This window comes from Arvicola amphibius, chromosome 18 (assembly GCF_903992535.2).
Source record: "Arvicola amphibius chromosome 18, mArvAmp1.2, whole genome shotgun sequence".
Classification (NCBI taxonomy): Eukaryota; Metazoa; Chordata; class Mammalia; order Rodentia; family Cricetidae; genus Arvicola; species Arvicola amphibius.
In genome coordinates, this window is record NC_052064.1 from 17,437,941 (window position 1) to 17,451,329 (window position 13,389).

At 46.6% G+C, this 13,389-nt stretch overlaps 1 protein-coding gene across 8 annotated transcripts in view; it reads right to left on the reverse strand.

Moving 5' to 3' along the window:
* The window catches only part of Dlgap1 (DLG associated protein 1), a 270,222-nt gene that overhangs the window by 17,493 nt on the left and 239,340 nt on the right, over positions 1-13,389 (reverse strand). For all 8 annotated transcript variants that reach the window (XM_038315307.1, XM_038315308.1, XM_038315306.1 and 5 more), the window contains one exon: positions 7,190-7,611. In XM_038315307.1, coding sequence (XP_038171235.1) covers positions 7,190-7,611 — 422 coding nt within the window. The remainder of the gene's footprint in view (positions 1-7,189; positions 7,612-13,389) is intronic.

Sequence of the window (13,389 nt, forward strand, 5' to 3'; positions counted from 1 at the left end):
TCTGTGCAGGTATGTGTGTTGTTACGAACTGAACCTAAAGCCTTGTACATGCCCGGCCCAGACAGCTGACAGCCACTTGCTTATTCCCCAAGATCACCAGTGGGGGAGAGGTCAACCTGTGGGCGTGGGTTCTCCCCTCTGTCATGTGGTTTCTGGGACTGAATTTGATGGTCAGGTTTTGTGGCAGGCACCTTCAAGTGTTGAGCCACGTCATGTCCCCCTACTCCACCATTTTTAAATGTACAATGGGAGGCACTAAATCCATGCATCAAACATTTGAAATATTTTTAAATTGGAATAACTCTGAACCCTGTTCCTAACCCTATCTAAAATCTAACCTGGTTGTTGTTGGCTGGTAAGATTTTAGACAAATGAGCTAACCTAAACCTAATCCTAACCCTAACTGTAACCCTAATCACAACCCAGCCCTCATCCTGTGACTAATCCTAACCCTGATGTTAAACCTAACACTTTTTTTGCTGTTTTGTTTTTGTTTTCCAAGACAGTGTCTCTTTGTGCAGCTCTGGCTGTCCTGGAACTCACTCTGTAGACCAGGCTAGCTTCACACTTAGAGCCTGCCTCTGCCTCCCTAACCCTGAGTGCTGGGACTGAAGGCATGTGGCACCACTACTTGGCAAACTTAACAGTTTTCATAACCCTGGCCCTACTATGAACAAACAAACAAACAAACAAACAAACAAAATGCAAGCAAACAGAAAGCTGGGAAACTGAGCAAGCGCTGTGTTCAGAATTTCCCTTGTCCTCGCTGTGTACCTGTGTCCAATGACTGTAAACACTAGGTCCCCTGGGAAACTTTTGTCAAATTTTTCCTCTTTTTCTTTTCAGGAAAAGAGAACACATGAAATGTATACCTTAACTAAAGCATAGGGACACTGGACTCTAATCAGACACCGCCCCTGACCCCTGAAGAGATGTCTTCTCTGCATAGGACGCAAGGAACAATATCACATGACCTGGACAACCCAGAAGTAGCTGCTTGATTTGATTCTTTTTCTGTTATCCACAGAGGAAAACAAACAAGAGTTGGTTACTTAGAATTTAGCTCTTCTCTGAAAACTGGGGCTGACTTCTTTCCCTACTGCTCTTCTTTGAAAGGAGAGAAAGAAAGGAAAAAGAGAGAAGAAAGAAAGGCTGGATCAGAGAATCTGGGACACCGACTGAGGCAGGGACAATTGCCAAGAAGCCAGGGGCAAATACGCATGGCAAGCTTTCCTGAGGGCCTTGCCAAGCAACACACAGCGTCATTATCTTGTCAGCTGTGTGTCCATCCTGTCAGACACTCAGACTGGGCACTGCCAGAGAGCTGTTCGGAGGGCAAGGGAAAGGCATCTGTCAAAGGCGCCAGCCCTCTCCTAGGCAGAAGTTTCTCTCAGGGTTTCCCCCACAGAGCGCTGGTTCCCGCTAACTTCCGTTTGCCTCATCCGAAACTGGCAATGGTTTGTCTTTGGAATTACCAGTTAACTTCAGAAATCCCAGCAGATGAAAGCATGGCTGGGCATGAGATAAACGAGACTCATTTCAAGTGCTTGTGTGTCGAAACTGTATCTCAGAAGCTGGGCAGGAACTATGGGGCTCACCGAGTTATCCACCTGGTTCTCTCACCCCTGGCAAACCTATCGCCTAATCTGAGGAGCCCATGTCGTACAAGGGATAATCCTTAATGCTTTCTTTTATTGCAAAAATTATGGCTAGTTACTTGCTGTGATCTGAATGTTTGTATTCCTTCAAAATTCTATGTTGAAACTCTTCACTGAGGAGCAAGCTTAGAAGAGATGATTAGCAGGTGGTGTCACACACCTTTGATTCCAGCATGTGAGAGGCAGAGACAGGAAGATCTCAGAATTCAAGGCCAGCCTGGTCTATGGAGTTCCAGAACAGCCAGGGCTGCACAGAGAAATCTTCTCTCAAAAGAAAAAAAGGAAGGAAGGAAGGGAGGAAGGGAGGGAGGGAGGGAGGGAGGGAGGGAGGGAGGGAGAGAGAGAGAGAGAGAGAGAGAGAGAGAAAGAGAAAAAAAAGAGTAGGTCAAGGGGGTGGGACTCTCAGGAACAGGATTGGTGGCTTCCTGGATGAGACCTGCAGCCTTTCTACGGCTGGAAGCAGACGCTGGGCCGTAAACTGACCATACTAACGTGGTACTCACTACGCACTTTTTACTTAAGTAGGAAGAAAGGTGTTGCTAACTTAAAAAACCGGGGCCTGGAGAGATGGCTCAGTGGTTAAGAACACTAGCTGGGCTGTTCTTGTAGAAAACCTGGGTTTGAGTCCCGGCACCTTCGCGGGAGCTCACAACCATCTGTACCTCTAGTCTTAGGGGACTCAACCCCCTCTTCTGGCTTCTGAGGGCACCAGCCATACACACGGTGCACAGACATACATGCAGACAAAACACCCATACGCATAAAGTAAATAAATGAATTTTTTAAAAGTTCTGTAAGATTAAATATGTCAAAGATTTAAATGTATACTTAATGATCCCATCTTATGTAGCAGAGAGGCTAGATATGTAAAGGAGAATAAGACAAGAATAACTTCTTCCTGGGCCGTGGTGGCGTACACCTTCAATTCCTGAACTCAGGAGGCAGAGGCAAGCGGATCTCTGTGAGTACAAGGCCAGCCTGGTCCTCAAAGCATGTTCTAGGATAGCCAGCCAGAGCTGGTATACAGAGAAACCCTGTCTCAAAAAAAAGGGCAAAACCCAAAACACTTCCTTCTGGAAATAATGGCACTCAACTTTAATCCCAGCATTCAGGAGATAGAAACAGTTGGATCTCTGTGAGTTTAAGGGCAGCCTGGCTATAAAGAGAGACACTGTCTCAAACAAAAACCACTGGGCAGTGGTAGCGCACGCCTTTAATCCCAACACTCAGAGGGCAGAGGCAGACAGATCTGTGTGAGTTCGAGGCCAGCCTGGTCTACAGAGAGAGTTCCAAGACAGGCCACAAAGCTACAGAGAAACACGGTCTTGGAAAAACCAAAAGAAAAAGAAGAATAACTTCTAACTTTATGAAGCTTTCCTCCTGAAAATGAGAACATAGACTATCATAAAGAGGCTGGAAGGCCTGAGAGTGGTTAGGCACCCCCAAAGTCCTGGCAGCCATGCCCAGCGCACCCCAACAGCAAACCCAGTTTGGACAATAAACGGTTGTGCTGCTCCTTCAGAGGCATTACTTCGCAATGGCCTACAGCTTTACTCTCTCCTTCCTTTCTTTCTCCCCGCTTCTGCTCTTCCTCTCATTTCTTTCTTTTTTGGTTGTTTTGAGGATGTATTTAATCACAACATTCCTCCCTTCCCATTCCCCCTCTAAACCCTCCCATATACGCCTCTGCCCCCTTCGACTCCATGAGTTCCCTTTTCATCAATTGTTACTGCGTGCATATATACATCTAAAAATAGAATCCTAAATATAACCTGTCCAGTTCATATATCATTACTTTCTTTGTGTAGGGTTAGAGCCTTATGGGCTTCTCTCTCTCTCTCTCTCTCTCTCTCTCTCTCCCTTTCTCTCTCTTTGGAGAACGAGTCTTGCTGTTCAGTTGGAGCCTCCAGCTCACCCCTGCACAATCCAGAGAGCCCCATTCCTCTCTCTCCAAACCCTGCCTGCTCCGAGAGTCTCCAAACAAAAGATAGGCACCAAAAAGCTCAATTCTGCATTCTTGGCAGCTATTGGAGTCCCACCCCCAAGTTGCCAGGCATCTAAATCCATGCCTAAGTGCTTAGCTTTTGACCATACTTGGACACAAACCCAGTTTGTGGCAGACACACCATCACCCCTCTCCTACAACCTAAAAAATCTCCCTGTTTTACTTTGGGGATGGGACTTTTCTGGCCCAATCTCTGGGATCAGAGAACCTACCTGGGAGTTGCTCTCAATAAACCTGTTATACTTTTTCTATTTGGCTTGATCTGGCTTACTGTGTCAGAAGAGAAACTTACCACTTGGGGAGGGTGTGTGGCAAAAAAAAAAAAAAACAAACCCTATTACTCACTCTGTACTCCTGGCTGGTCTGGATTTTGCTATGTAGACAAGGCTGGCCTAAAATTCTTTTTGTAGCCCAAGCTGGTTTTGAACTCATAGAGATATTTGTCTGTGACTCCAGAGTGCTGGGATCAAGGGTGTATACCACCAGGACCCAGCATGAATTCAATGTTTTTAAAGATATTTGTTTGTTTGTTTGTTTATTTATTTATTGATTGTTTGTTTTGTTTTAGGTTTTTTGAGACAAAATTTTTCTGTAGCTTTGGAGCCAGTTCTGGAACTCTCTCTCTGTAGACCAGGCTGGCCTCGAACTCACAGAGATCCACCTGCTTCTGCCTCCCAAATGCTGGGATTAAAGGCCTGCGCCACCACCATCCGCCAGATTGTGGATTTCTATTCTATTAGTGTGCAGCTGAGTGAAGTTTGGCCTAAAGCTGCTTCCTACACAGCGTTGAGTTTACGCTAAAGAATACTTTGTACATAGAGAATAGTAACCTAACTGGATGGGTCAACAGACTGGTTAAAAAAAAAGTTTCATTGCATTTTGGGGAATATTATTTTCAGGTGTGTGACTTTTGTTTACGCTGCATGTATTTAACCCTGTGAAGCTGTGTTACTGTGACTGTCTAAAACACCTGATGGTCCTAATAAAGAGATGAACGGCCAATTGTGATGCAGGAGCAAGGATAGGCGGGGCTAGCAGGCAGAAAGAACGTATAGAAGGAGAAACCTGAGAGGAGGGAGCAAGGAGCAAAGATGAGAAAAAGGAAAGGAGAATATCAGGGGCCGGTTACACAGCAAGCCACGGAGAAAGAGGCAAAGAAAGGTATTCAGAAATAGATAAAAACCCAGAGGCAAAAGGTAGTCAGGACAACATAAGCTAAGAAAAGCTGGCTAGAAACAAGCTAAGCTAAGGCCAGGTATTCATAACTAAGAATAAGTCTCTGTCTGTGATTTATTGGGAGCTGGGGCATAGGCCCCCCAAAAAGCCAAAAGAGTAAACATCATACAACAATTTTGGTCAATCATTAGTGACCCAAGAGGGTTGGAGAGATGGCTCAGCAGCTAAATGTACTTATTGCTTTTGCAGAGAAGCTGGGCTTGGTTCCCAGCACCTCTTTGGAGGTTATCAATAATCCTTAATTTCAGTACCAAGGGATCTGATGCTTTCTTCTGACGTCCATAGGCACCAGAAACACATGTGGTGCACATGACATATGCAAAGGCAAAATATTCATACACATAAAAATTCATAAAGAAGTGTTAAAAAAATTTTAAAAAATTATATACATTGGTGTTTTGCCTGCATATATGTCTGTATGAGGGTGTCAGATCCCATGGAATAGGAACCTCAGACAACTGTGAGCTGCCATGTGGGTGCTGGGAATTGAATCCAACTCTTCCGGAAGAGCAGTCAAGGCTCCCAACTACTGAGCCATCTCTCCAGCCATAAATAAGTCTTTAACAGGAAAAAAAAAAGGCAATTAGCCGGCCATGCATGGTGGCACACATCTTTAATCCCTGCATCCAGGAATCAAAAGCAGGTGGATCACTATAAGCTTGAGGACAGCCTGGTCTACACAGAAATTCCAGGTCAGCTGGCCCTGCATGGAGATGCATGCCTACAACACCATAACTTGAGAGGCTGACATGCAGTTAAAATCCCAGCACTTGGGAGGCAGAAGTAGGAAGATCAGAAGGACAGAGCTTTCTTTTGCTACTGAGCTCCAGGCTAGCCCCTGTCTCAAAAAAAAAAAAAAAAAAAAAAAAACCCAAGAAAAACACCAAACAGGCTAAAAGATGCAATAAGCAGGGTTTCTGTGAGCCTATATACTATTTTAATATTGCATGTTAATAAAACTATACGGATTATAATTACCCAACACACACATGTACACACACACATTGTGATGGCTATTAGTATTAATTATCAACCTGACAAAATCTAGAACCAACTGGGAGGTGAGCCTGTGTGTACGATTGAGAGATTATCTTAATTGTGGTGACTGAGGTGGGGAAGAGCTGCCCGCTGTGGATGGCACCATCCCCTAGGTAGGGGATCCTGAGACGCACACGAAGAAACAGCGAGCTGGGCACTAATCTGCATCTATTTGTCATTGTTTTCTTTGCACTGGCGGGGCAGAGTGTGACCCCTGCCGCTGCGACCTCAGACAGCGAACTGGGAGCTGAAATAAGCCCGTATTCCCTTACATTGCATTTGTAGTGGATCTTACCACAGAAACCGAAAAGAAACCAAGACATCCCTGGACCCTGTCGACTTGACACAAGGTAAAACACTCTGAGTGGCAGGAACCTCAACTAGGAAAATGGCTCCCTAAGGTGGACTGTAGGCAAGCAGGCAGGGCATTTTCTTAATTAGTGATTGATGAAGCAGGCCCAGCCCACTGTGGGTGGTTCCATCCTGAGCTGGTGGTCCTGGGTTGTATAAGAAAGCAGGCTGAGCAAGCCAGTAAGCAGCTCTCCTCCATGGCCTTTGCATCAACTCCCGTCTCCAGGTTCTCGCGCTGCTTAAGTTCCTGTCCTGACTTCCTTCAATGACGAGGGGTGGAAGTATAAACCAAATAATCCCTTTCCTCACCAACTTGCTTTTGTTCATGGTGTTTCATCGTAGCAAAAGTAACCCTGACTAAGGCAGACCTTAAAACTAGTTAGAATTATTATTATTATTATTATTATTATTATGTTTTTTTGACACAGAGTTTCTCTGGAACTCACTCTATATAGACCAGGCTGACCTTGAACTCACAGAGGTCCACCTGCCCCTGCCTCCTGAGTGCTGGGATTAAAAGTGTGCACCACCCCCCATCCAGCTAGTTAGAATTATTTTTAATCCCTTGGGATCAGACACATCCCAAGATAGTCTTGGGGAAGCGGGGATCCTGGGAGACTGAGATCACTGCCATGCTGGTCTTGAACGTGTTTCTGTGAAGGAAGTCACAGATCTTAGAGCTGGTGGAGTTGGCATCTGCTTAGGGGCTTTTTTCTTAAACAGTCTAGCAGTTTCTGGTCTTTTCGGTGGGACTGCCCAGCTCTTCCGGGAGTTTGGGTTTGGGGTGTGGAACAGAAGGTTATACAAGCTGAGCAGGCGGGAGCGCAAACAGGAAAGCCTACAAACACAAACCGGCACAGCCCACACCACAGCCACAGACACGAGTGGCGGCGGTACTTACTGTCCTCCGGGAGGTTGTTTTCCCGCTCTTCTCTCTCCATCTGTTGGCACCAGCCTTCCATGCGGTCCCGCTCTGCCTGGAGAAGCTTCAGGAACCAGTGGCCGTCCCGGTGGCACACGGACCTTTGAACGGCCTCCAGAGGGTCTTCTGTGATAGAGTCAATCCAGGGGTCCGGAGGGGGCAGGATGGAGGGGTCAAAATCCGTGTCAAAGTCATCATCGGCCGCGCAGGCGTGGTAATGGTTTCCTGAACCCTGGATGCTGACAGTGGATGTGCTGGCGTCCCGGGAGAACTGTCTGGCCATCGGGCCGGGACACGAATTGTCCTCTATCGATTCCAGAGAATTTTCCAGATTATCATGGAAGTCCAGGTCAGCCTGCACTGCGGTGGTCACACTGTTGGACCGAGTGAACCTGCGGAAGCTTGGAAGAGAAAAGACATGGGGTTTAGTTCCGGGATATTTATTGAAGTGTATCTAAGTATCGTTCTATTTGTTTTGGTGGATCTGAGGAAAGGTGCGGTTGCATCTTCTCAGCGTTTGGAGGAACTGCTGGGAGTGACCTTTGGGGTGAATATGCTTGTTGCCACAGATCTAAATCTTTGTTAAATATGGAATAATGAAGCATAAGTAGAGTAGTTTTATAGGTGGAGCAAAACATAGAGCTCCCGAAATCACTATGATGTCTAGTATCTGCCTTCTTCCCTGGATCTGGGGCAGCTTTCAGACGGCCACCGGAGAAGCAAAACGTTTCCATTAGATTTTTTTGTGTAATTAGCTAAAAAATGGGGAGAATAATGCAAGCTACGCTTGATCAAGACTCATAATTCCTGCTTTATCTAGGGACACCTCTTAGGAGAAAGATTTCCTAAACACTCATTAGGTTTCCTTAAAATTCAACCCTTTTTGCTCGGTAAGCATTCAACTGACAGGCCTGTAGGTCCATGTAATAACATGGTTCAGAGTCTTTGGGATAAAGACCAAGTTTACAGTTGTAGAGTTCTCCATGACTACCCTCCTGTGCTTTTGCTCTGCCTTTCCACAATTCGTCAAAGGTGGCAAAACAATGCTTATTAACGGACTTAGTTTGGGCATTTCTCTCTCTTTCTCTGTCTCTCTGTCTCTCTGTTTTGTTTTGTTGAGACAGGGTTTCTTTCTATAGCCTTGGCAAGCCCGGAACTAGTGCAGCAGATCAAGCTGGGCTGGGACTCACAGAAGTCTGTCTGCCTCTGCCTCCTGAGTGCTGGGATTAAGGACATACACCCGTACTACCTGGTAAGTTTGGGCATTTTTATATGGATATTCATGAGAATATATATATATTTTTTTTAACCAAATAGTTCTGTGTATCTGTTGCTTACCCCTACTGTGGAGGGGTGTGTGGCCTGTCCTGTCAGAGGGTTATGATGGATTCAAGTATCAATTTCTCTATACCCCATCAATATCACCTCTTGTTCTCTAGGTCTCTCTGTGTCTCTGTGTTTAATGTTTGTGTGTTTGCGTGTGTAGTATATGTGCATATGTTGGGAGCACACACATGTGCATACACACGTGTGTCTAGAGCCATAGTTTTCAACCTGTGAGTCTGACCCTTACATTACGATTCATAACAGTAGCAAAATCACAGTTATGAAGTAGCAACAAAAATAATTTTATGTCTAGGGATCACCACGGCATGAGGAACTGCATTAAAGGGTCACAGCATTAGGGTGATGGAGAACCACTGCTCTAGAGAAAGACATTGGTTATTCTGTTCTGCTACTATCCACCTTATTCCCTTGAGACAGGGTCTTTCGCTGCACCTGGAACCAGGCCGATAGCCAAGAGGACCCAGTGAGCTTCTTGTTTCTGTTCCCCACAGTGCTGGGGCTACAGTCAGGCATGTGGGTGCTGGGGATTTGAACTCAAGTCCTCATGCTTAAGCGGTAAACATGTTTGAAGGAATTATTTTGATTTTACATATCTGAGTGTTTTGCCTGTATGTATAATATGTATGTATGTGTGTGTGCGTGTGCGCGCGCGCTCACGCGCTCACTGCATACATGCCTGGTGCCCTCAGGGGCCAGGAGAGGGTGTTGAATCCCCTGGAACTGGAGTTACAGACACTGTGAGCCACCGTGCTGGTGCTGGGAGTCCCCTGCAAGGGCAGCCGGTGCTCTTAACCACTGAACCGTCTCTCCAGCACCTTAGTTTTTTGTTAGCTTCTGGGTCCCACGGTTACGCTTGTGCCATGGGCATTCAGTCAAACTGCCTGGTCACCCCAGTGCCTGAAGCTGTACGTAATCTATGCACAGCGTGGTCATGTAATCTATGCACGACGTAGCTACATAAGCCCCTGTGCGCATGCGCTAGACGGCCTTTAAAGACAGACATGCCACTCTACCCTCTTTCTCTCACCACGTTGACACTTTGCTTTCAGATAGGACCCTGCATTACTCTCCCCTCCCGCCCCCGTTAAAAAAAACTCTTAAAGTGGGTTTCCTTGTGTATCCTGTGATTCGTTCTTATAGCCGGTCGATTTCCAATTAATGTTTCATATGCAATAGTACCAACTGGAAAGGATTGTGCTTTAAGCAGTCTGTGCAGCATTAAATAGCTCAGACATTTGCAATTCTCTGGGATTACCCTATGTAAGTCAATTAAAACTAATGCTTGTAGTACATCAAAACAAGGGCCCAGATAACATGGGGAAGCAGTCATGTGAACAAGTTAAATCAAGTCGTCAAAAGGAGAAAGGATCATTATTTTTTTAAAAAAAAAAAATCCATGTTTTCCCCTAGAGATTGTATGTCAAAGATGGCTGGAGGACTGGTCTGTGCTAATTATTAAGAGTAAAGACAGGCTGGGCGATGGTGGCGCACACCTTTAATCCCAGCACTCAGGAGGCAGAGGCAGGTGGAAGCCAGCCTGATCTACAGAGTGAGTTCCAGGACAGCCAGGGCTACAGAAAGGAACAGTCTCAAAAAACAAAAAACCAAACAACAACAAAGCGTAAAGCCACCCGCACACCTTCAGCCCAGCACTTGGGAGGCAGAGACAGACAGCCACACACACCACGATCCAGGCCGCTCACTTCAGGGCATCTCATCACGTGACACTTTTAAGACCTGCGCGTAGCCCCGCGTGGGAGCACCTGCCTCTAATCCAGTGCTCGGATCTCTGTGACTTCAAGGCCAGCCTGGTCTACACAGAGAGCTCCAGAACAGCCAGAGCTACAGAGTGAGACCTTTTCCAAACCACCTCCCGCACATACAAAGAAAGGAAATCACATCTGTTGACATGATCGGGTCGCGTTACTTCTGGAGACTGTTAATACTGCAAAGAGGCAAAACGCACATGTGGGTGTGTGTGTGTGTGTGTGTGTGAGGGGGGGGGATTGTGTGTGGTGTACAAGCTTGAGAGTCATGTTAGAAATTTCTTTGTTCTAACAAGGAAGGACAGAAATTCAGGTAAAACGTCCCTCCCTGCAGCCACTCATTGCTTGGCTGGGTCTGTATTTTTCCCACTTTGTCCCTAAATGCTAAGCGTCGCTTCCTGAGGTTGAGCTTTCTCTCCAGCTGCCCATGTGTGACCTGGATGGCATTCTACACCGCTGCTGACATTCTGACTCTTCCAACACAAAACTCAACACTGCAGAAATATTTAGGCTTCTTTCCCCGATATCTCTGATTGCAGGGGATCAGATTCCCAAATTCACTATTGCCACTTGTGCCCCAGCAGCTCACACTTGGCTCCATAGAGAAAACGGTGGCCTACTTCCCTGTCTGCAGCCCCATGGAACTGTCCCGCCAGCATTCCTGACAGCCACAGTCTCCTGGCTGTGGGTTGGGCAATATATCTACCTTCTTAAGAAAAACAACTTGGCAGAAGATTAATAGAAGTTTGCAGTTTAGCCACCCAGAAAGAAATAGAAAGTTAAGCTGAACGAAAACGGTTTGGGATTAAAAGCGGTCCCTTTGAACTCCAGCAACCCCGCACAAGCTGGGCCTCTTAGCCCCTGAGTCCGGTAAGCAAAGGCTTTCTTCCCCTAGAGCTTTCAAAGGATGCTCTGCACTACAAAACTGCTCTGTGTCTTTCAAGTGCGGAGGCCCCTGTGGGTCAAGGTCGTGATCAAGTTGTGACTGCTTTTCAGTTGTTGCTGAGCACACAGGAAAGGGTCACTAAGATTAATCTCTGCGAGTGGGGTAACCCTAAAGCTGAGCCTGGTCTGGCTGCTTCCAAACCCACACTTCCCAGTCTTGAAGCTCTGCCTTCCTGCTTGCCCTGCGGGCACAGTGTGTAATGATTACACTTCTGAACCAGGCCAGCCAGTGCTCAGGCCTGGGATGCAGAAAACCTGTGATGAGAGACTGGCTCAGCCAGTGCAGGGGACAAAGCCCTATGTGTTCTGAAGAGCGAGCCACAAGTCACCGGCTTGCAGTCCTAGTAAGGGCCTTTGTGCCTGTGAACAAGGGGGTGTTGAAGGACTTTCTACCCCATTGCCACAATGTTTCTATATGGAGCAGATTACAGATGAACCCGTTACAGGTTCCTGTGCTACAGTTTTTATAAAATGGTGGGGGTGGGGGGAAGTGGGGGAGGTGGGGACACGGGACACAGACTGCCAGGTAAGCACAACTGCCATCTTCAGTGTATGTTTGTGTAAAGGCTGGGATTTGAACTCGCTACCAGGCATGTACTAGGCAAGTGCTCACCTACAGAGCCACACTCGAATTCTGACATCTCTGTGCTAATGGTCTGGACCTGCTCGGCCTACAACCAGTGCCTTACAAGGCATGTAGGGTTTAGGGAGAGTAATTCAGTCTTCCCTTGGTGAGTCCCTAGCCTCTTGTCACCCTCTTTATCCTTCTATTTGCATAACGCTTGCCTGTCAGAGGTAACTCTGACCACAAAGATGGAAGTGCGAAGCTTAGGCTATTCTTTCTCCTTAGAAACTCCCAGCCTTTCCCACCAAGCCCCTGTCAGGTTTATGTGGGATCTGAAAAGGTATGCTTCAGTGTGACGGTCATCTCGGTGCTTTGTGGACTGGCTCCAGTTCTGATCAAGACCGGACATAACTCATTATACAAACTAAACGTCAAAAGAAAGGGGTGGTAGGTCATGAGTCCTCTAAAAATGTGCTCTTTAGTCAGAGCTCCCAAGCCAAAACTGATCACAGCCGTCAACCGCTGCGATGCAGCCCTCACTCAGAGAACTCCCTGCCACCTCGTGAGCCAAGCGAATGCTGTTCTATCTAGTCTGCAGAGCTGCTCACAGGACGCATCCACTGCACATATGAACTCCGTGGATGTCATTCGTTTGCCCAGAAATCTCTTTAAGACAAAGGACCGGGTTTCCAGCATGAAGACTCACACCAAGCTGGGAGATGCATTGGCAGACAAGGCAGAGGATGGGAAGTAAGGTGACACCCAACAGCTTTTGAGAGGACCCATATATTTCTGGTCTGCTTTGAGGAGGAGCTGGGAAGCCGCTAATGTCCCTGATGGCTGTCACTATGGGAAACCTGGTTCTATCTCTTGAAAGGTCCAGAAGAAATTACTTTGCTTTCAGAACTGGAGCAGAGCCAGTTCTTGGCCACTGACACAAGGTAACCAACACAGGTGTGAGAAGTCTCATTAACAATGAAAAAAGTTTATGCTTATTTATGTCTATGAGTGTTTTGCTTGTGTGTATGTATGTGTACTACCCGTGTGCAGTGCCTAAGGAGGCCAGAAGAGGGCGTCAGATCCCTTAGCACCGTAGTTATAGACAATGGCTAACACCCAACTGGGTGCTGGAAATCAACCTAGGTCCTCTACAGGAACAGCAAGTGTTAGTAACTGCTGAGCTATCTGTCACTTCAGTCCCACTAATACATTTTAACACAGCTTTGGTTAAATGAAAGTCACAGTGAGTTGGTTTCTTTATCTTTCTATCAACTAAATGATCTTAAAACAACAGCAACAAACACCGGGCAGTGATGGCACATGCCTTTAATCCCAGCACTCGGGAGGCAGAGGTAGTGGATCTCTGTGAGTTCGAGGCCAGCCTGGTCTACAGAGCTAGTTCCAAGACAGCGAGGACTGTTACACAGAGAAACCCTGCCTCAAAAAACCCAACCAAACCAAAATAAAAATGATGCAAAGTGGAAGAAAGAGAAAGAGGGAAGAAAGAAGGAAAAGAAGAAAGGAAGAGAGGAAGGAGAAGAAGAAAAGAATGAAAG